At 45.3% G+C, this 23545-nt stretch overlaps 2 protein-coding genes across 8 annotated transcripts in view; one reads left to right on the forward strand and one right to left on the reverse strand.

Annotated features, from left to right (window-relative positions):
• The window catches only part of zgc:66433 (uncharacterized protein LOC321250 homolog), a 43867-nt gene extending 36779 nt beyond the window's left edge, over nucleotides 1-7088 (forward strand). For 5 of the 6 annotated variants that reach the window (XM_047334426.1, XM_047334427.1, XM_047334425.1 and 2 more), the window contains 7 exons: nucleotides 55-562; nucleotides 1367-2699; nucleotides 2940-3043; nucleotides 3518-3680; nucleotides 3815-3933; nucleotides 4269-4362; nucleotides 5264-7088. In XM_047334426.1, coding sequence (XP_047190382.1) covers nucleotides 55-562; nucleotides 1367-2699; nucleotides 2940-3043; nucleotides 3518-3680; nucleotides 3815-3933; nucleotides 4269-4362; nucleotides 5264-5766 — 2824 coding nt within the window. In that variant the 3' untranslated portion in view covers nucleotides 5767-7088. The remainder of the gene's footprint in view (nucleotides 1-54; nucleotides 563-1366; nucleotides 2700-2939; nucleotides 3044-3517; nucleotides 3681-3814; nucleotides 3934-4268; nucleotides 4363-5263) is intronic. The other variant, XM_047334429.1, reaches the window with a different exon arrangement.
• Nucleotides 7089-11685: 4597 nt separating this feature from the next.
• LOC118319720 (LON peptidase N-terminal domain and RING finger protein 3-like) lies at nucleotides 11686-23287 on the reverse strand. 2 transcript variants are annotated; one of them, XM_035650295.2, is made up of 12 exons: nucleotides 22430-23287; nucleotides 18936-19054; nucleotides 18693-18815; nucleotides 18442-18558; nucleotides 18130-18352; nucleotides 17958-18042; nucleotides 17594-17708; nucleotides 16938-17059; nucleotides 16299-16457; nucleotides 16043-16205; nucleotides 15764-15913; nucleotides 11686-15643 (listed from the first exon to the last, which is right to left on the reverse strand). In XM_035650295.2, exons 1-12 carry the CDS (start codon nucleotides 23130-23132, stop codon nucleotides 15485-15487), a joined length of 2238 nt encoding a protein of 745 aa, XP_035506188.2. In that variant the 5' UTR covers nucleotides 23133-23287; the 3' UTR covers nucleotides 11686-15484. The 2 variants fall into 2 exon arrangements, with proteins under 2 accessions (XP_035506188.2, XP_035506189.2); XM_035650296.2 differs by having other exon boundaries at nucleotides 22439-23286.
• Nucleotides 23288-23545: the final 258 nt, after the last annotated feature.

A 23545-nucleotide genomic window follows, 5' to 3' on the forward strand; every position in this document is an offset into this window, starting at 1 on the left:
TGTCTCCTCCTAACCTTTCTGTGGGCAATCTAACCTCTCGATTTCTGCTTCTAGAGCCACACCAGAGCCCCCTGCTGGCCCACGAGAGTATCTGCTGGACCCCCCGGGTATCGCTTATGGAGCAGAGATCAGGGTTGAAAGTGAGCTGGCGCTCAGAGCAGAAGAAGATGGAGTCCAGGAGGACGTGGAGGAGGAGGAGGAGGGCTCCTTCTTGCAGGAGGTGCTGAGTTCCTTGAAAACTCCCCTTGTTTCCTGCTCGCTGAGCGTAGGGACCGAGGACCTCGTCCTGGAGAGGGAAGAGGAGGAGATGAAGGAAAAAGAGGTCGTAGAGAACAGGGACGGGGGAGAGGCGAAGGAAGACGAGGCCGAGGTGAGTGAGTCTGTCGGTCATCAGGCTGCTCCCTCGGGCCCCCTTCTGATGTGTCACACCACCGAGGAAGACGATGAGGCTCTTCCCTGTCAAGAAGAAGTGGTTCCCATTGAAGACGAGGCAAAGGGTGGTGAAGAAGACGAATCGGAGGAAGAAGAAGAACTGGTCGTGGAACGATTTGTTCTACATGATGTATGTATTTTGGATTATCTTTATAGTACTTTGAGTGATGTAGTTTCTTGCGTTTGTGTTGCATAGAGCACGATGGGCCTCTTGGAAGAACCTTGACTTATCCGTATCCTAATACTCGTACTCGCCTGTGATATGGTGGCAGACTCGCCGCTACCAGCAGCTCAATGTCCCGACAGCAGATCGTCCCCCTGACCACAACCCGTCCCGTGTTGCGCCACCTGGTGTAGATAAAGAGTGCGAGTCCCCCTCCAGAAGATTTTCTGCTTCATTACGAGGCAGCCAGCTCGTCAGTTTCATTGGCCAGGGAATTATATTATATCAAATGATAGATGGCTTGTATCTCCACCTCTCCGTCATTCATTCAGCCATCAGCTCGGCGCTAAGCTCTGCAGCCCCTCGGATACTTCAGCTCAGTTCCTCAGGTATCGGGGTGAACATTACCCGTGCGTCCTTTGCGAGCATCCTGTTCCCTTGAATAAAACAAGGTCACCATCATGCGCATACGAAAACGCCACATCCACAGGATACATGAGCCACACAATGCGATATTAATAGTGAAAAAAGTTCAAATAAATTGTTAATATTGTTAACTATTGTTAATATAAAATATATAAAGATAGCTCTTCTAAGTCAAACAAGTGTTTTCCTGTTCAAGTACCTAAGAGAGAACTGTTTAATGCCAGAATCCTTCTGAAATCATTTGTACATTGTCACTGTAGAGCAAATCTGTTGGTGTATGTGTCTATTTACAGGATATTATGTTTGTTTTTTTTATTATTTTCATCTCTCTTTTGTCTTTTGCAGCAAGAAGAAGAAGCATCAGCAGAGGAAGAGGAGACAGAGGAAGTTGAACCTGAGGAGGTAAATGTTGTGCTGTCGAAACAATCTGACATCCAGCCGGAGGGAGACAGACGAGAAGAAGAGAGTGAGAGAGAGGAGGAAGTGATAGAGCTGAAGGAGGAGCCAGAGGTGGATGAGGAGGGATGGGAGAACAGAGAAGAGGAGGAGGAGGAGGAAGAGGAGGAGGAGGAGGAGGTGAAGGAAGTGAGCGCAACAGTAGTGGCAGAGGAAGTGTTCGAAAAAGAGAGGGAGGACGCAGAGGACGCGGCCGAGACCTTCCCTCATGCAGAGGAGGAAGAAGTTGAAATGGCCGTGTCAGTGCAGGAGACAGATGAAGATGTGGAGCCGGTGGTTGGAGAAGACACTGTGTGCACCGCAGGACACACAAGTGATGTTGACACCCCCACGGCGCTGGGTGATCAGGTACTTGCCAAAGTGCAGGAGGGGCAAGAAACGTCAGAGATGGCTGAGGAAGGGCCAGAGGTCGACCTCTCAGAAGAAAAATCAGTACGAGAGCAAGACGCGGAAGCAAAGCGACCTGATGTGATTGAAACTGAGCGAGGGCGTGTCAAAAAGGTCACCTTCATAGACACAAAACCAGTGGAAAAAGATCAAACCGAAGCCACAGAGCAGGCTGCTGTTCCTGCAAAGCTGCCTCCTTTGTCTCTGTCGGAGTCACATTTTGAGACTCCGTCGCACGAGAGCGGGCCCGTCTCCCCCAGCAAGACCAGCACGTCCACCCTCCATATAAACCTCGTCTCGCCCAGCGCAGAGAAAGTCGCGCCTTTCTTCCCGCAGCCCCCAGACGCCGCCGACGTCAAAGAAACTGACGCCCAGCCCCCTCGGCGCGCTGGAGAAGCCGCAGGGCAAGACGACGCGGCCGCAGAGAGAGAACGGGCCGCCGCCGTGGAAGAGGCAGGGGAGGACAAACAGTCCGCCGCGGAAGAAGAACCCCCCCACCCTGCCTCTGACGAGGACGGAGATCAGGGTAAGGTCCGCTTCACCATCGCGCCCGCCTGGCAGAGGTCACAGAGTTTGAGTCCCCCCTCCTCTCCACCCGCCTGCCCCGCCGTTTTCTCATCTGCCGCCGCGGGACCCGGAGGCGAGGAGGCGGAAGCTACGCCGAAGCAGGACCCGGTTGTGAGAGCGGAGCCGGCGAGTTCGCCCCGGGCCGAGCTGGCGTCGAGTCCCGGCGGGGCGAGGACAGCCGGGAGCGCCGCCGTGGAGCCGCAGGGCAGCACGGCCCCGTCTCCGCCCTCCGCCAAACCTCAGGCCTCAGCTGCTGCAGGCGCAGAAGGTAACGGCACCGGACGCGACAGTTCGTACAGTTTGATGTGTCTGCGTGCTTGTGTTGTTGTCTTGTCTGGAGGCGATTCCGCGTCCGGAAGCGTAATTATAGCTCCTGTTTTTCACTGCGACCCTCCATCTCCTGTTTTTTTGTTTTTTTTCCCAGTCACATGACATGAGCTTGTCTTTTTGACCTTAAAATAAAGTTAAAAAAAACACAGAGCAAACTTCTCCACCTCCCCACCCACAGAGAGCTCCTTCGCGGCGGAGGGAAACCCGGACAATCCGTTCGGGGTCCGGCTGAGGAAGACCTCGGCTCTGCACCTCTTCAGCTCGGAGGAGGAAAACACAGAGGTGATGAAATAGACGTCGAAAACCCTTTATTGTCATTGTGCGTGGACTCATGCAACGACATTTGGAGAGCTAATCTGTTCAGTGCAAAACGGTTAAAAGAAAAAGAAGGCATCTCGCATTCAGGATGTATAATTCAATGGATAAATACGTACTGCACATGAAAGGGGGGGCGAAGATAAAATGAGGTGGCAAAGTCACATTTAAAAGATATTTCAAGTTTGTAATTAATTTAAAGCACTTCCTTCTTTCTTACGATGTGGTGAACACCCCCAACTTTCTGCTTTTCTCCAAATATTTGGAGTATGAATTCGACAGCTGGCCAATTCTCACACATTTGACACGTTGAGATTTTAAAGAGGAAATGCAGACTCATGGAGGGGGACCGGGACCAGACCATCAGATTTTATTTCCTCACTTACCAACTATATAACTGTAACTCATTCTTAACCAAACATCTGATTTTCTCTCACTCAGTCTCCCATCGAGCCTCCACTTCAGCCGACCAGCTGTAAAGCTGAGCCACCGCAGCCAATCGGTGCCAAACCTTCCATTAGTCAGCCAATCATCAACAAGCCTGCCCTCCCTAGGAAACCAGATGTACACGGAGACGGTGGAGTTAAACCCAAGCGTGTCTCAGGTGTGTATTCTTCACATGAACTTCATACTGAGGCCATAACACTTACAACTCTCAGTTGTAATGTCCAAAGTTTGAATTCAGCCAATGGTGTAATAGCGTGTGTGAGTTCTGTATCTGCTGTGTCATTGGTTCAGACCCGGCAGCAGCTCGTGGTGTTTCGGGTGGATCTGATTCTCCCAGCTGGATCTCTGTGGCCAAACAGAAACAGAAGATCTATAAAGAAAGCTCGCTGGATGAGATCACTGTCAAGAAGGTAATCTAGTTGTTGCATCCATGTAAAATTTATTTCACCAACATGAATTTTACTGAATTAGCATAACCATACCGGACAAAAAAATTTGTGAGATTCACACGACGCTGTGATCATTATAATGAATAATATTAAAACGCTGGTGCAAAGTTCAGTGCACAGAAGTACAATTGCATCGCTGTCATTTATTTTAACGTGATTGTGTACGATGTTTTTCTTTCCAACCCCTGCTGCCATATATGTACAGTGCATCACCACACATTCCCAGCCTCCTTGTAGTCATAGATACTAGGCCGTGTCAAGAATCTGAATAACTGTCTGTGCTGCTCTGTTATCAGGAGGAACAAGTGAGGAAGTCTTCGCTGCCAATGTACGCCAGCTCAGTTGCAAGCAGGGAGCAGAGCAACAAAACAGCTGAATCCACATGCAGAGGTCAGAACACACTCACACGCATGCAAACACAAAGCGGTCAATTTGAAGTTGCACTGGAAATTGAATTCACATCGGTTGTAGCATTTCAGACAGTTTTTTTAATTTTATTTTTTGAGTAACTTATCTCGTTGCTTGTGTACCATCTCAACTTGTTGCCTGATGTGATGCTGCCCTCATCTGTACAATGTCTGATACTGCAGCTGACCCCGCAATATTAACTTTAATTCACTTTCTCATATTCAGAGCTCTAAGTTAGTTTATACATCACAACTGACAATAACTGATCAGGCAAAATTACAAAATATGGATACTTAGAATATGAAAATACTCAGAATTCTGAATAGAGAATAAAGCACCACACATCACCCACCAGTGATGTGTTCTCGTTTACAGCAGCAAAACGTCTTATTCTCTTTTGCCCACCCCCTGATGCTCCTAATACTAGAGAATACTATATATGTATAAATGTAATTGATCCAATTTTAATAATAATTCCATAAAAATCTATTGCATTTCTATTTCACCCACAGTATGTACTGTATGTAGTACAGACTCATTCGTATTTTAGAATGTTCATTATTGCGCGATCCATCAACCATGGAATATGATAATGTGTACAATTAACTATTATGAGTTAAGAAATGCTTATGAGAACCCATTGTATATATAAATTAACTCATTACTCTCAGACAGTAGAAATGAAAAATGATGCATTCATTCTTATGCTGTAGTGTTTTAAAGCCTCGGTCCTCATCCTCCATTGCATCCACAGCAAATACATTAAGGTCGATGGGCTTTTAGAAGGTTCATAACTGCCTCGACGCACATGGCTTGTGTTTCTTTCAGGGAATGCTTCTTCAGTTTGTTGGTGCTTGATGTTTCCTTTTTTTTCTCCTTCCAGTGAGTTTATTGGAGATGAGTAAGCCTCCGGGGTCTGTAGAAAAGGAGGCACGGAGAGCTCTCTCTCCTCCAACTCCAGTGCCACCTCAACCCTCAAAAGCCCAGTCCCCGGCCTGTCCTGTCCCTCCGAAACCCCAAGTTCCATCTGCCGCAGCCAAACCCCCGCCCCAACCCAACCCAGAACAAAGATCTCCGCCAGCCCCTACTCCAGTCCCCGTTCCCCAAAAATCTCCCTCTTGCACGAGCCCACCGTCTCTCTCCAAACCCGGCACCTTCCCGCCTCCCTCCAAGACGCCCCACAGTGCGACGGTCGCCGCCGCTCCTTTTTCACAGCGGACCGCTCCAGAAAAGGCCGGCTCAAGAGCCGCGGGTCTCTCTGGGCAGACCGCGTCCTCCCCGCGGGGCTTGCCTCCCCCTGCTTCGCCCCAGGACGAGCCTCCGTGGATGGCGCTGGCCAAGAAGAAGGCCAAAGCCTGGAGTGAGATGCCCCAGATCGTCCAGTGACGGAGCAGGTTTAAAAAAAAAAAAAAAAAGTGTGTGTACTTGGGCCTAAGCTTGCTCAAAGGAAAACAAGAGGGTCACATCTGAAAAGGGGCTTGAAGTGGGGCCGAGAGTCTGGACGGACCGGAATGCTTTTGCACAAAGAGTTGTTGTTGCTGTTTTCTGTTATTTTCTTATTATCCTGGCTTCAGATTGGTACAAGCTCCCCAATCACACAGCTAAAGACAGGCTGGGTTTAACCTCCAGTTCCTTTGAGACCTGCATGTCGTCCAGACATGTTTTCTAAATGACAGGGTGGGACCCCTAAAGTTACTGCGTCGTGCTTGAAGCGGACCCAAACACATGTAGTCTCACTGCAGTAAATATTCCATTTTATCTACGGTCACCCAAATGATTCCACCCGATGTCGCTAAAATTGTTCAGGGAAGAAAGAGAGGGAGACCTTACCTTAGAACGAGGACACTTTATTCACACAGGAGAAAAACACAAAGTAAATCATGGGGTTTGTGATCTGTGTTTCTGTGTGTGTGTGTGTGTGTGTGTGTGTGTGTGTGTGTGTGTGTGTGTGTGTGTGTGTGTGTGTGCGTGCGTGTGCGTGTGTGTGCGCGCGTGCGTGTGTGAGTTTTAAGGCAGTGATATGTGCTCACATTCTGAGGAATTTGGAAAAATCTCCACGGCCTGAGAGAAATATGAGATAACATCCAAGCTGGAGAAAAAATAATGTTCTGAGCTAAATGCTGCTTTTCGTGCGTTTTGTTAAAAAAAAAGGATCTGTGCGTCGGGTTCTTCAGACAAATATATTTCTTTATCATAACCTTATCCACAGATACTTAACTAGTGAGGTGTGTTGTGCTAGCGAAGCACCGAGTGTGTCCAAAAATGTTTCAGGTTGTCAATTGTAAATTATATTTTTAATTGTTTTTGTCTCTCTTAATCTTTTGTCTCTCTCAATATCTTTTGATATTTTGAATACTTAACTTTGGATCATGGTTCAGCACCCTGCAGAAACGGAACAGCTCCAGCTAATCTACCATTACTGCTTTGGGTCTTTTTAATACTTTTTACTACATCACCGCGTCGGCAGCGCGAGGTGGGCTATGACATATGTTCCAGTTACAACTAAGCGTGTAGATAAATCCTAATTTAGCTACGTGGAGATCGGTTCGCTGGAGGATGCAAAGCATCTCTAGAGCAAATGTCACAGTTGAAAGTTTCAATTAAATCTATAATATCTCACAGTCACTATGCGTTTTTGTTTTATTTTGTGTTGCCTTTTGAGAATTTGTCTTGTTCATGAAATGTGCAGTAAAGAACAAATGAAATCACCTTTTTTTCTGTTCTTTTGTATTGGCTGTCTGAGTGACCCCCCCCCCCCCCTTATTCTTATTCCATCAGAATATCTATATTTGTGGTGATTTGTTTCCTCTTTTTTTTCTAGCGCAGTTTAAGTTCAATCAACAGGCCTTCGGATACAGGACCAATGAGGAAACGGAGGTGAGTCTGTTCGTTTTCTCGGAATTTGTGGGACTTATGGAACTATTTTTTCATTGAATAATTAGGAACTAATATTTGGTGGATACTGTTTGATTTCTTTATACTAATTAACATATTGAATCTATAAAGTGAGGGGGGTGACCAAAAATTCTTCCCCCTTGATTGCCTGTTTGTTCTGCCATCCCCTATGAGAGAGAGCTGCAGGTTGAGATTGATTTGTGCAGGTGAGCATCCCGTAGTTAGTGATGCTTACATGTATCAGCTAATCTCAAAAAGTTTTAAAAAATCTGCTCCTGTGTGATTTGAGAGTGGATTGAAATACTCTCAGCTGTAACTGGGCCTTGAGTAAGATCCGAAAATGTCTCTTGCACAAGATATTCAGTAGATGGAACAGAGATCGAAAAAGGAGGAAAGGGCGGGAGCGCCCAACCACACAACGCAGAGACATATTTATAATGAAATGAATTAAAATAACCACATTTGACTATTAATATGTGAGTATGGTATGCTGTTTTTTTCTTCTTTTTTAAATCAGCAATAAAAGATAAATTAGGCTTTGCAGAAGTTGAACTGAGAGTCACGAACATTTACTGTACAGCATCGGCATGTGCACAGACACACATGAGTGTGTTTATGTGTGTGGCCTACTTTCTGGTTGTGTGTGGCTGGATTTTTTGTTTGTGCGTGCGTGCGTGCGTGCGTGCGTGCGTGCGTGTGTGTGTATACAGGAAGCTGTAATCAGTGCGAGGGCTGTTTAAACTCCCCAGATGTCTTTTCTGGGTGAGTTAGGTAACACTGCCGTTGCCCTACTTCTGATACATGCACTATCTCACACACACACACACACACACACACACACACACACACACACACACGTGGCTCCAAAGCGGACCAGCCAAGATGTACAATGTGTGTGTGTCTGTGTGTGTGTGTGTGTGTGTGTGTGCGTGCGCGTGTCCGTGCCAAGTATCCATGGCGATGACTGTTGGTTGCTGACCTTCTCATTTACAGGTTATATAAGCAACCGACTTGGCAAGGATCAGAAGCACAGAGGTGAGAAGACGAGGAAAGGAGACGGGGGCAGGTGTTAATGTCCAATTGCAGCTCTCGTTATTCTGTGTTGAAAAGAATCTAATACTCGACCACTCCCATATCTGAAAAATATTCATTTGACACATTACAGTACATTCACAAACCTCTGTTATACATTTTTTATTGACTGGCGTCACTTTATTTAATTTCTTTTTGTCTGCACTAATTCAGTGACACATTGTTAGATAAGCAATAGCAGAATTGATCAAAGAATATAATGAATACAAAATAAAATGAATATCTGTATGATTCCTTGCTTTGATACCCGGAAAAAACGAATCACTTTCGCATCATCAGCCCCGTCATCTGCACTTTGTGTTTATGAAGATAATTATCATTCTAACCATGATAAAATAAGATTGCAAGACCAGTAAACCAAAACATCGAAGTTACAGGCTTTGGGTTTGGTCGGAGTGGCCTGACCTCTGTGTGTGTGTGTGTGTGTGTGTGTGTGTGTGTGTGTGTGTGTGTGTGTGTGTGTGTGTGTGTGTGTGTGTGTGTGTGTGTGTGTGTGTGTGTGTGTGTGTGTGTGTGTGTGTGTGTGTGTGTGTGTGTGTGTGTGTGTGTGTGTGTGTGTGTGTGTGTGTGTGTGCACTGGAGTGACCCTTACTGGGTGAGGTCTGATGCTCCAGTGACATTATAGCTGATCCAGGGAAAGACTACTGTCACCGCCGTGTCAGTGGATTGCAATAAACACAACAATGACAACACTGGCCGGTTCGAAATTTCCAATCGTTGTCCGGATCCGTGAGAACAGTATCATGTCGACCGCTGAAGACAGATTACAGATCCTCCTCACCTTCTCCTTCCCTCTTCTTCTGTCATACACATTCTGAATTCCACTGCTTTATATACCGAGACGTGACGCCACTGTCAACATGTCCCTGACAGGTCACGCACTTCTTCTTCCATGAGAAAGTTAAAAAAACATTCCCATGCTGTGCCCTCATTATTTGGCAGTCACTCGTGATCTGAAACGACAGGAAACAGAATAATACGTTTTCCCGTCACCTGCGAATTAGGAGATAAACGTCACTTGAATTGAAATGGGACTAGTACATCATTCATTAAATTACATATTAACAGTAACTTTAATTTTGAAGTCTTGCAGTGAGGAAGCTGCACGTACTCTGCCGTATTGTAGACACTAATCGTCATGACTGGTAAAGGTCAATATACTCTTAAATTCTTACATTCATTGAGCAAATAAAAATATTCACATTTTTAAATTTTTTAAATATATTATTAAAATTATTATATTGATTTAAAAATAATCTCGAAATGCTTTGACTTACTCTGTAGACTAAACAAATGTCTTTGTAAAGATGAAGTCATGTGATTACTTACTTACTTAACACAAAAGTATTTAATACATTTGAAAATGTCACTAATGATGAAAAAAAGTTATTAGTTAAGTTGTAACAGTTATTCCTGAGGGGATATTTCTGTTTCAAAATGGCGGCCCAACAGACAGATTGACGTCCAAAGAGCCCTGGTACAAGTGTAGCTACTTAAAAAATGATCTTATCATGTGACTCGAGGTCAGACGTGCAAAGTTTTCTCATCTGTTGAAGTTGTGTGCCAGAGTCGATTCGCGTTAGGCCACGAGTCTCACTTCACGCTGGCTTGCGATGGAGCGATTTTCCAACAGCCTGACTTGAGTGAGTCTCGTCCATGGTGAGCGACTAATTGGCCTGAACGGGTCAGGTCCTAGACCACGTGTCGCGGTTTTGGTTGATGGAAACTCACCGCGGTCTCATTAAGATGTCCATGTCTATATTTAGAGATTAGCATGAGTAGGCCCTGGAACCTCCGGGAGTCCCCATGTTAACTGCAGGGACATGAATCAGCTCAAAGAGCAACAGATAAAGAGGGGAAATCGACAACCGCCAGCCACCCCCCTTTCTCTAATGGTTGGTCTTGTTGTGGGACTCTTTTGAAGTTTCTGACTCAGAGTGACCTACTTTGCCCCGCCGCTTGCGTAAGTCTTCCTGTCTGTCCAGCTTCCCCTCCTCAGTCTGTATCTCTGCCGTCGGGCCGAATAAAAACAGCCTGTATATTTATACTGCGAGTGCACAGCTCCGACATATTAGATCTCTCTCGGATCTCTCTCTGCAAAGATTTCACACACACACACACACGCACACGCACACACACACACACACCCTCCACTCCACCCCACCGCCCTCTTTGTCCTCAAACTGCTCCGCTTGAATCTGTGTCCATCTGTGGTGGTCCGACTTTCCCCCATAGACTCTTTACTTCAGAGGAATGTTTTTCTTGACCCAAATTGGTTTCATCAGCATTTGTGCAGGCCGTGTGTAAAGGTTCAGGCTACAACCTCTTAACCCCAAGTATTTGTATCCGGCTCTTTGATGTAGAAGAGTAACTCCTGTGTTGTTCTTGCTGTTAGGTAACTCGTATATAACGGGACTTGTGAATGTGCTGTATGAGTCACTGGTGAATTTATCTCACTTAACCTCAATCCGCTGGAAATGTTTGTTAACCCAGTTTATTCCTCTCGTGTCCCCCGCAGCCACATTATTTAAACCTCTTTAATCTCACCGTGCCGCTGGCAGGGCTGCCGATCCCAGTGCACGGACCCGCGTTCGAACCCACAGCACTTTTGTTTCAAACTTCCCAAGATACCGGGATGAATTTTGCAGAAATGAAAGACTCTGAAATGATTCGTCTTGACCATTTGAATGAAAATGATGCAGCCTACGGTCTTGGGTTTAAACACAATTGTGAGAAATGGTACATATATTCCACTATTGTCAGATAATATAAGGACTAAAATTATATGCTATAACCAACACGCCAAAACTGCCGGGGAGCAACAAATCAAATGTAGAAAGATCAGACTTATGTATGTGCATCAAGAGGACCCGGTGGCCTGATTAAATTTAGTCAGTTAGTTTTCGATTTGCAAATAAGGGAAAATATTATTACAGTTTTAAAAGTAAATAGTTTGAAAAAGTTATTCACTTTCTTGCTGGGAGTTGAATTAGAAGATGAGACTGCTCCAGTGTTATATTTGTACAGATTTAATCCAACACTAAGATAGTCAAATCTTGTCTCTGTTCTATCGTTACATACAGTATAGGCCCAATATATAACATCATTTCTTCTTTAATGAAACCCACCAAAAGTTGTAGGCTGTAACAAAACATCATTGCAGGTCCTGACTGATTTTGCTTTACTCATATTACAGACTTTTCTTTCATAATCACTTCTTGGATCTGATTCATGTTGTGAATCATTGGACAAAAACTCAGTGATGTAACCAGAAAATCTGAAGCGTCAGACAAAACAGAGGAGACGACAAGACTCTCGTCCAGTCCAGTGTGTTCGAACCATCCCGTGCAGGGTGATGAACACAAACCTTTTGGTTTATTCACAAGCCGTAGCTTCAGACCGTACTTTCTGCAAAGGTAATGCATACTAAAGTTTTGCTGTCAAAAAGCAGACGTGTACAGAAAAAAAAAATCAAAACCAATCAATCTAACCCTCAAGACATACATACATTCATCTTGTGAATTCACCCAGACACATTAAGAGGAGTGCTACGGGAGTTTAGAATCAGGCAATGTAACAATTGAAATCAGTGCGAATATTTGAAAATGTCAGAAACGCTTGGTGGTTATTAAAAATATTTTTCTAGATCTCTGAGACCAAATAGTTAAAAAAAGCAAGAATGTTGAGTCGGTGAAGGTTCGATTTGGACTTTCTTTGTTAGAAGCTGTTCAATTTGACAGGGAGGAATAAACAAAGCAAACCTTCAAATACTTCACATATTTGGGCTCAACATCGAACGTATCACAAAGAAATCTCTTCACGGGCGACATGATCTTTCACAAATGTGAGGTGCGTTTTTAATACAGGCACGAAAGTAAACAAGAAGTACATTTTGGAGCACTGGTGATGTATATATATATATATACACACACACACACACACACATATATATATATATATATATATATATATATATATATATATTTGTAGACTCTGAAATGTCATTTTAAAACACAAGTGCTCAAGGAGGGTACCAGAGGTAGTTAGACTTCTTCGAAAGGTCAGTGGTCGAATTCTGAAAGGTCACGCCAATGACCGGAGCCTACTGTTGTTGCATAGCTGGCTGACAAAAACAAAAAGTACAGCTGCGTTGTTGTTATATTGTCGCGGTCAATGATTCCAACCGGAGGTGTTGAGATCATAAACCCCCATAATGTCTGTATGCTAAACATAAAACCCGGAGCCAGCAGCAGGTTAGATTAAATTGGCATTGAGTCAAAGTGGGGGGGAAACATGAATTATCACGTGTATCACATTTGGTTAATCCTTACTAAAACCAAAAGATAATAGCATAATCTAACAAAAAAAAATCACGTTCAATCACTCCCAAAATGTCAAACTATTCCTTAAAGTCAAAATATTTCTCAGGAGTAGCCCGTTTAATGGTGTACATCTTTTGATGGATTTTCTTCTGACTTTGAATTGTTAATAATAATCTCTACCTCTGCACACCCAGGAAATACATCTGTCTCTGAATTTATGTGATATGTACTGACGGCGTGATCACATTTGGTCGATGACTTGTCCCTTTCCTGCCCAGTCTGAGCTAATGTCATAAATTCTTTATAGTTATCAGTTATAATATTATGTTACTGAGGCAATTATTGTACGTATTATTGTACAGGGTGGTTTTGTCAGTACAAATGCCTCTTCAAACAACAGCATGTGTATAACAGTATTTATACAGTATTGCTGTTTGACTCCATATTGCCACCATTTGATTGTAATAAAATAACACTCAAATAATGCATTAATTCTGTCAACAAATTATTGTCGGAAAATATTTAAAGAATGTTGTATTACACTTTATCCGTGTTTCATTTTTCAGCATTACAAGGCTTTGGCCCTTTCAAAACAAAATTAATAAATGTGGACAATTTGACCTGACACTACATGCACCATTACATATAAAATATGGAAGAGACAAATACACAAGTGAGGAAAATTAAAAAATACAATGAACCTGATTGACATAGAAACGTGAAAAAAAAATCTAAACACATGTATATAAAATAAAAGACTTTCAAGACAAAGCTCAACATTCTCCCTCATTTTTCAGAGATGAGCGTTCGCCGGGTAGAAACAGTTATGTCACAGACATCAATCAACAAGGCCTCAATATTTTTGAGCAATATTTCCTTCCCCAAAAAAACAGGTTTGTGGGTTTTCTTAAAAATATGTTCCTTTTGTTTTTGTTATTTCCTTCCCGTAAAAATAATAAGTCACATTTTAAAAGAGCATGTTTCTATTTAAGGGGTAAAATGAATCTGGTACAGTATACAGATACTTTACACGTTAAATAGTTCCGGACCATAATTCTCTGTGGATAGAAGGCACTAGCCTTTACCAATAGCATAACATCAGTCACACTCACAAAAAAAAGGTAGCTCTTTAGGTGTACACTTAGTGACCAATTTAACCAGCAGAAGATTTAACTTAAATCTGCGGTAATCCAAATATTTAAGTATTCTGACTCCTGCCATGGTGGAGATAAATACACAGTTTTTTTTCCCTTACTTAAAGTGGACGTGCAAAATAAGTCAGAATAAATACTGAATAAACTCTCTTGACGGGTATTATGGTATCAGAGATCCAGATCTTGGTTGTTACTTCTTGTTGCATTGTGAGCTTCATAAATATCTCGGCCAGAGAGAGGCTGCTGTCAACGGGGGAATTCAAATATGTTAAAGTGAACATAGCTCGCATTATGAAAAAAATTGGTTGTCTGGGAGGGAAATGCCCTCAACTCGAGTGCCCCGTGTAGTTTTCAGTGGCAGCCATGTTGGCTCCCTGTTGTAACCCTCTCTTGATTGTGTGAACGGTGAGTATTCTGAAAACTTCTGGGCATTTCCCCAGAGTCAGCATGCAATTATTGCTGCGGTTTGGGGTCAAAGATTAGTTTAAAAAAAGCTTTTGGAAAGTGAGCAGCTCAGCATCTCCCTCCGTGAAATGTAAACAATGTCACTGCATGCATAAATAATGATAAATATAAATAATGGTAAAAAAAAACCAAAAAAACAACAAGCAACAAATGTTCGAGTAAAACACAAGGAGAGCCTTGAAGCATACCAATGTAACGGTTCAGTCCATTGTTATTGAGGTCGATGAGGCAGAGACAGAAATGGAAGAAAGACAGAACTGTTACACATTTTTCATTCAGCGGATGAGTTACTTTTCCATATGAAAGTTTCAATCAATACAAGATATCATATCTAGTCAATGTCAATATCAATATTCACTCAACTATACGAGTGCATTTACACACAAAAAGGCAAATCCATAGTTTGGTCTCTTTTTACATGTACATTTAAAAACATACAGGATGGGGAGACCGATTAGTGCCACTTGCAGTAGGTTCAATTCTGAACTGAGGAATTTGCTTCATCTTTGCTTTAAAGCTATGATGAGACAGGCGGGTCTGCTATTGTGGGGAATTACTCTGTTTCTTAAGAATGCAAGCATGCTCTCGAGACGTTTTTTTTGCCCTTTTTTTTTTGGTGTGTCATTCCACACACAACATGTATACAAGAGGAAGAGCAGAGAACTACAAAAAAAAATGGAGGAGGGGCCAGAAAGGCAACACTGAATCATGGACAGATGAAGACTTTTCGGCACAACAGCATGTTGCTGTGCACATACGGACGTTAGACAAAAACATATATTTAGCTCGTGTGCGTTAGCATTGACATCAGATTTCACCAAATGTCAAAATGGAAGCTGATGATTCCGAAACTCAGTTCCCCTCCTGTCTGACCGTGGCTCAAGTGCGCATGGTTAGTTTAGTGTGTGGTGTGTTGAGAACATTATGCATGGAAGATATCGGTTTCATCAGATGTATTTCATCTCTTTTTGCCGCTGAGGTGTACATGAAATCCAGCGCGGCTTTTTTTAAGTGGACGCCGTTACAGCGGGGAAGGTGCAAAAAAAAATGTATCATCAGTTTTTTTGTGCATCAGTAAGGAAGAACAACAGGTCAACTGCTGCTTTGGGGCCGTGTGCGTGCAGGGAGGGTGGTGACTGCATTTAATCAGGTGGGCCGACGCCTCTGGAGAGCCTGTCACCGGTGCCTGCACTGGGCCATGAAGAGAAGCACCTTGCGGATCCCGCTCAGACGATTTTTCAGAGAGGTGATCGCCAGAAACGGAAGCTGGGCCCTGCCCTCTAACGGAAGAACGGCTAATAACCACCAGCACCATGACGGACCGTTAGGACAGGCCTGAGAGGACACAGAAGGGAAGACAAGGTTATGAATACAAAATAAAGTAAAAATAACCGTTACAGTTGGTGAGTCTTATTCTCAGATTCTAGATTCTGTCTGCGTGTGTTTGTGTTGTACCTGAAGTTCAGAGTCTTTCTCAGGCATGGGTCCAAAGTGTCCTTCAATGCGTTCCTTCTGCTCCGTCTTCAGGGAGTTGACCCACACCAGGGCTTGGTCATACACCGCATCGTGCAGAGACTCCAGCTCACGTTCTGCTACACCCTCCACCTACACAGACGCAAATAAAACACACCTTTGAGTATGACTAGCTTCTGGTAATTCTCTTTGCCCGCTCCAACTGATGTACTTTGCCACATCTACCCAGCCCAACCCCCCGCTGCTGTCCCACACACATACCTTAACATCCTCCAGGTACTCTATGTCTGCTGTGTTGTATCCATCCCTCTCGCTGTGCTGAACGACTTTAAATCTCCGTCTGCCGATGGTGTTCACCACGGAGCGACCGTCGGAGAAGAACTTCACGTCGCGGATCTCCAACAGGCAGCCATAGTCTGCGAACCTGGAGACAGGTGGCCCAGTGTTACACTTCCTGGGCATATTGACACACGCCGACACGTAATTGAGCGCGCACAGTCACTATCCTTGCACTGACCCCTTGACGTTGTCTGCCAGACACATGCCAAAGCAGTTGGTTCCCGTTTCAATGCATCGGCGAATCATCAGTCTGTAGCAGGGCTCGAAGATATGGAGAGGGCACGGCACGGTGGGGAAGGCCATGGTGCACACGAAGATAGGCACATTCTTGTTAAGACTTTAAAGAGAAGAAGAAGAAGAATGTGTTTAATATAGACAATAGAGTCACAGCACAAGGTAAGATAACATCATCAGTGAGATTTTTGACAACTGGGTAAACTCGAGCTGCACCACTTTGACCTTAGGGCCGAATGTAAATTAAAAAAAAAAACAGAGGCCATTGTGAGGGTGAGTGAGTTTGGCTCCAGTTTCCGAGGAGTTATTTGTTGGAGACACACGTGTGCCTCCTTCTCTAGGAAAGTGATACTTGAGGTCTGACATGACGTGTGTTCAGAGGTCAGTGTGTCAGAAGTGTGTGTGTGTTATCTGCTCTAGGTCAGTAGGTCAAACAACAGAGGCAGCTATTCACATAGAGTGTTATGTCACACATAAGCCATAATCTATTGGGGCGGGGCGGGGGGGGGGGGGGGGGGGGGGGGGGGGGGGGAGAGACGACAGATGGAGCAACAAAAAAGACTTGGTGAAAAAAGAAACTCACTTGGAGAGCTCAGCCATCTCCTCCCGTTGGATCTTCTGTCTTTCAACGAGGTCAGTGGGAAGATATTTCGATATCAGCTTCTCCATTAGGACAGTCTTACAGAACTGCCTCTGGACCAGGTACTGTAAGGGGGGGAGAGATTGGTAGAAATATGTTAATAATAGAAGCATAGAAATGGTTTGGTTCACACAGTCTTTAATGACATCCATGTTAGGGCCTGCTCTATATTTGTCCCATATCATCTTATTCTGTGCGTCATTCTGGATTCTAGGGATGCACCAGGCCTATTTCGGGCCCGGTGGTGACCTCATTAAGTGAGGTGTGACGTAACCGACACAAGTTAAACACAGTTTCAGCATCAGTGTCCTTATAAAATGAATTGTATCTACCCTCAGTTACATTCGTTCAGTCATTTCAGTTTTTGTCTCTAGCGTTACGTTACCTTACACAAGCGAACGGTAAATAGACTTTTAATTGGGGAAAAAGGTAACACTGGTATGGCTGCTCTGTAACGGTAGACACCCGGAGTCATGCTTTCACGATCAGTATGGAGAAAGAAAACGTCTGGTTCAGTGCAACGCTTGCTTGATTGAGTTTAGATCACGCTAAAATGAGGTTTCTTAAAACACTATAGATGAGATTTACACCGCGCGTACCTCAGACAGCTCTTCTTTACAGAGTGGACACTTTGGGTTGTGGTCCAGACACCGCTCCAGACACTGAAGACAGAAGGTGTGGCCGCACGGCGTCGTCACTGGCTCATAGAACAGCCTGGGAGGGAAACACGCAAACACGCTGGTAAGGCAGCGGCATAAGAGTGCAAGATACAGCCAACTCGGCTGCCAGAAAACAAAACAGGGTAAACATTTTCATTTTCATGACCAGGACCAATACAAATTGGCAGACACTGGAAAATGCATATCATAGGTCTAGAGTGAATTTAAAAGTTCTTTCTTCTCTATAGAAGAAGTAGTTTGGCAAAAAAAAAAAAATCTTGGGTAGCTACAAAGCAAATCGCACCTCATGCAAAGGGAACACTCCAGGTCTGCCGCTTCCAAGACGTCACCACCATCACAGTTCGATGAATCTGTCGCCGCCGCTGGCTCTGGATGGAGAGATGACCGGACGATAAATACGACACGCACGCGGACTCGCGTACGCACATGTTGGTGCGTCAAGTCCAAAAGCTCACCAGATCTGGATCTCTTGTTTTCGTCAGTCCTCTCCTGCCTTCGCTCCTCCGCCTCCTCCTCCTCTGAGCTCCTTCGTTTCCGTTTGAGGGGGAAACAGAGGACTGGCCTCCAGACCTCGGGCTTTCCCTGACCTTTGCCCTCACCGCTCTCTGATGTGTCTCTCTGTGCAGGGGGAGTGGAGGGAAGCCTGGACTCTGATGACAACATGCTGGGACTCAGAGTCTGAGAGAAATAAAAGGAGAGGACGATGACACCTCGTGTACCTTTCAATTCCTTGCTTTACAACCAGAAGAGGTGACGGCGTCTCTTACCTGGAAGGGAACTCTGATGGCGTTTTTGACGTGCGCTCTGGAAGACAGTATGCTGGAGTAGTCTGAGATGTGCTCAGGGCCATGATCTGTGACTGGAGCCAGGAGATGACTGAGGAGCTGAGAGGAGACAACAAACAACCACGTGACCATCACAATGATTACGACTATACAGCAATTCCCAGTGCATAGTGTCATGTTTTATTTAGACACACAAAAAATGACTAGTGAATAAAAGGAGTCTTTGGATTTACCTTGTGAGCCTCAGTCTTAGCCAGTCTACAGTCCGGCTCTATGGACAAGCAGACCAGGTACTCCCTCAGAGCCTCCTCCGTCCTGCCCAACGACACCAGGGCCTGGGCCTTGCGAATGTGACCCTGTAGGCAGGGGGGGAAGGCATATTACTTCTCCATCAAGTTATTTAAGTTAGTTAATCACTTTGTTAGATATCTGTCACTATGCTAAACACATAAGCGTCACACTTTGTTCTGCCATACCTTGGACCAGCGAGGCTTGAGTCTGCAGGTCACCTCAGCATCTCTCAGGGCCTTTTTGTAGTGTTTCAGACTGGAGTGGATCTGGGAGCGATTGCTGAATAGTATGTGGTCCATGGGTGCTGAGGGGGGAGATGAGGGAAGGTTAGTAACACGGCAGGGTTGCAGTAGGTTACCCAGGTAATTGGGTTGTAAGTATAATCTGTCAGATATTTACTCAGTGAATCCATTAAGCCTTAGTTAGAGGATAAAACTTTTGAAAAAGAGGAAAAAAATGTCCATCACAATTTCCCAGAGCCCAAAGCACTTTGTTGTATTGAAAACCTGTGGAAAACACATGTATGTTTTCCCTCTTGTAAAGCAAAATGGAAAGACACAGAATGCCAAAGATCACGTGATATTGCACTACATGCTATAAAAGCGACAGTGAATTGAGTCAGTGTTATTAAAGAAGTCTAATCACTTCAAGTCTGGTTTCATGTGGTCAGAGAAAACCACTCTAAAGAACTCTGTAAAGTGATAAGATGGGAGGCGTGTGATTCAGATTTCATGCCAAACGAGTTGGATACTGGATTTAAGAAATGGGGTAGAAAACGGATTATTTCCCTAATGGAGGTACACTAAAAACGTTTACAGCAGTTAACGAACCATCACACATTAACAAACCAAGAAACCCTAAGGATTTAACGATAAAGACATTAAATGTAGCAAACCAGAGGGAAAATGGTCATTAAGGGAAAAATAAGTTTGCAATAATTTTGATAATTGATGAATCATTCAACCATTTTTTTTGCTATGCAGCTTCTCAAATGTGAGGATTATTTATCTGCTTTATAGATAAGGGAGTGGAACAGAATAGATTTGCAGAGGCTGCTGTTTTTTTCCAATTATTAATCAATTTGTGAATATTTCATTCTGATTAATCGTTAATCTATAAAATGCCAGAGAAAATGTCATGCATATGTCAAATATCTTAACCAAATATATAGAATTTACAAAGGTACGGTGGTAGATTTCCCACTTCTGAAGGGATGGGATGAGCAAATATTTGATAATTCTGCACAATAATTTCACATTACAAATTAGTTCTTAATTCTTATATCTTTAAAAGTTTCCTTTACTGATTATATAAGATTCCAAGTTATACGACAAAAGGAATGTATTTAAAATGGATCAGCTTCCACGTTACGAAATGTCTTACGAAACCCCCCCGCACCCCAACCCCACCCCCCTGCCTTACAAAACCATGCAGCACTATCAAGGTCACCCACATTCCAGGTTTCGTAACTATAGAAACTTATGCAAATGTCACAGTTAGCCCTATGGGAATCTGAAGGACATCTTTTTTTACTGGCTTTTGTACAGACACAGGTAGTAAATGGCTGAATAACAATAAATGTAGCGATAGAAACGTAGAGGGATTGTTTTGCAGGGCAGTGGATGAAGGGTGGTTACGTTAATGCACAGTCAGTCTCTGGCAGGATACTTAGTAGGACAGATAACAATTGTTTAGCACAGTACGCATTTTCAACAGGATCGCTCTGATACACACGCATGCTTGCACACACACACACACACACACACACACACACACACACACACACACACACACACACACACACACACACACACACACACACACACACACACACACACACACACACACACACACACACACACACACACACACACACACACACACACACAAGGACTTGCTGCATGACTTAACACAAACTTCCAACTCTAAAATGAACTCTAAATTTAAAAACTCCTAGTCTCGACCCTAAAATGAGAGGTTAATAACCCAGTGGGGACCGGAATTATCCCCCATCTTCATTCTGAATTCCCATTTCTGAGGACGAGACCAGCGAACACACACAAACTAATTTGCACAAATTCTCAAGTTACACAAGTAGGAATTCTGTGCCCAATTATTTTTTATTTGACTTCCACTGTGCCTTCCAAAGACCAAAGATCAATATTGGCTATAGACCAGTTCAGAAGTTGATCTGGGAATGAGGTAAGACACAACACCTTTGTTGAACATACAGAATCACTTTGGAGAACATCCCAGACCCGGAGACAACCCAGGATGGCCACTGCCTGTCCCGTCACCTTGGGATCCACCACGACACAGCACCAGCAGAATGTGGGCGTCAGTCTGAGCCGCTCTGCTGCAGCAGCTGGGTTGAGAACTCCCTGCGCAATTCAAACTGTGGGCCTCTGTTGTCCGCTGCACCCGGAGAAATCTACTGGTACAGATGATTCTACTGTCAGTGAAGAAAGTAGCTGCTGTAAACTTACACAACCAGCCCGGAGAGCTGCAGGAAGCTGCGCCGGCACAGCACAGAGTCAAATGAGGTCAGGTCAAATTCCCCCAGTTTTTGAAAAGACGTCAGGCCTGTGCCAGAGGAGACTCTCCATTTCAACGGTCCACAAAACAGTAACAGCACCGCAGAGTCTGTTAGGCTCGACCCAATTTAAAACACTGCAACCACCACCAAAAGAAATCAAATACGTTAATCATATAGGGAGAGCAGCACAATAGTGTATGATTGTCTTTAGTCCGTCTTCTAGACTGTGGATCCTGAATAAGAATTGGCGGACAGGAAACCAACATTAATGTATAGTTCACCTGGTTCATCCCTGCACCTCGATTTCTTGATGTTGATTTAGTTCGAGGACAGAAGAAAAACAATGATATCACAAAGGACATTTTTTTTTATCTTTGCCATAACAAGTCGCAATTAAACAAATCATTCAAACTAATGGCGTTGGATAGACCACACAACACAGTACCTGTACAGGTGGGCCATCTCCTTCACATTTGTGGAAATATGCCAGTTTCTCATTTCCCACGACTCTTCAGGTGAGCACTTTTATGACTGATCCCAGTGACATTGAAAAAAATGAATTCTGAGGAATTTCTACGTCTCCATAGACAGCTTCTTTTACCCATCTGGACACAGCCCACCAGCATGTACACCAGGTCTCTCTCTATAGGCCAGGCAGCCATGGCCTTATTATTAAGGGCCATAACTTCTTTTTTTTATTATACAAAACTCGAAGAAGATCTGCATGACCACACTTCACGTCCTTAGGCCTTGTGGATCACTCCGTAGATGAAATGTGCGCACATAGCGTTGACCCGCGGCAATACCCTTGACCCACATTCGCCCGAACCGCGGTTCGACGTTATACAATAAGGGGGCGGGGCAAGTGACGTGCTTACGTAATGTTTGGTCCACTGGCCCAGACTACGTAACCACCGTGTTATCCAACACATGGCGACAAGGCTCAGGGGAGCCGGCAGGACGGACTCGGACACACACACACACGACATGTCACACACACACACACACACACACACACACACACACACACACACACGACATGTCACACACACACACTCTCTCGTGTAACGGAGTCATCTGCTGTGTGTTGTTCATTCATGACGAGGCGCCACACATGGCGCAAAGATAAACAAAGCAGCGCACCCATCTCACCCATCAGTATGGCTTGGTTGTACTTCTCCAGCGCGGCTTCCACCTTCCTCTCGGCGTACAGCCCGTTGCCCTCCCGCCGCAGCCGGCCCGCCTGGTGCAGGGCGGGGAACCGCTTGGCCAGCAGGCCGCTGAGCACCACGTTGACCCGGTAGCTCTGGACGTCGGCCACGCGCGAGCTGTCCCGGCACTGCCTGCACACGACCGGCCGCTCCCGCTCCCGCTCCCCGCCCTCCCTCTCCAGACACCTCTTGCAGAAGCTGTGTCCGCACGGCAGAGTCACGGGCTCGAACAGAAAGCTCAGACACATCCGGCAGTGGAAGTCGGCATGCGCGCAGCCCGTGGCGCCGGCGCCGGGGAACGCCGCTGCCGCCGCGGCGCCCGCCTCCTCGCCCCTGCCCTGGCCGCAGCCCGCGTCCTGCCTCCGGATGCTGGCCGACAGGTGCTCCACGAGGCTGGCCAGGTGGACGGGTTTCAGCCTCTCTATCTCCGAGGCTTGCCGGTACACGTCCAGAGCTTCGGGGAGTTTGCCCCCAAATGTCAGCGCGTCGGCCCGCTTCACCATCAGCTCCTGCCGGCTCCCGGGATCCCGGGCGCCCGCCAGCTGACACTCGTAGATGTCCGCCGCCAGGTCGAAGTTTCTCGACTGGAAAGCCTCCGCTGCGAGCTGCAGCATGCTCTCGCCCTCGGCCCCCATGTGCGGCGAGTCGTCCGGAGCCTATTCCCTCACCTGTGAGGCGCACGGCCGCTCGGAGACGCCACGGCCATTCACACTCGGGTCCTCTGCGCCGCGAAGTGCCGACCGCTCTCCGTCGCAAGGTATGTCGAGTCCAGGAAGCGGCTCACTGATGTTCTCAATGGAGGGGGGAGGGGCTGTTATGTAAAAGTTGTGTCACGTGACTCCGACCAGCTGTTCTCATTGGATGAGTTTGGGGAAGAAAAAAAAAAAAAAAAAGGGTTACAAAACGATCTGCCATGTAACAGCTTCTGTGGCGGGGTCAGGGGGCAGCAGGCCCGTCTGACCCGTCCGGGATTCCAGTTAACGCTGACGGGTCAGTGTGGGGGTGGGGTGAGGGGGGGGGGGGTTATTACATACCACTGCAGAGGTTA

This window comes from Scophthalmus maximus, chromosome 9 (assembly GCF_022379125.1).
Source record: "Scophthalmus maximus strain ysfricsl-2021 chromosome 9, ASM2237912v1, whole genome shotgun sequence".
In the NCBI taxonomy this organism is placed as follows: Eukaryota; Metazoa; Chordata; class Actinopteri; order Pleuronectiformes; family Scophthalmidae; genus Scophthalmus; species Scophthalmus maximus.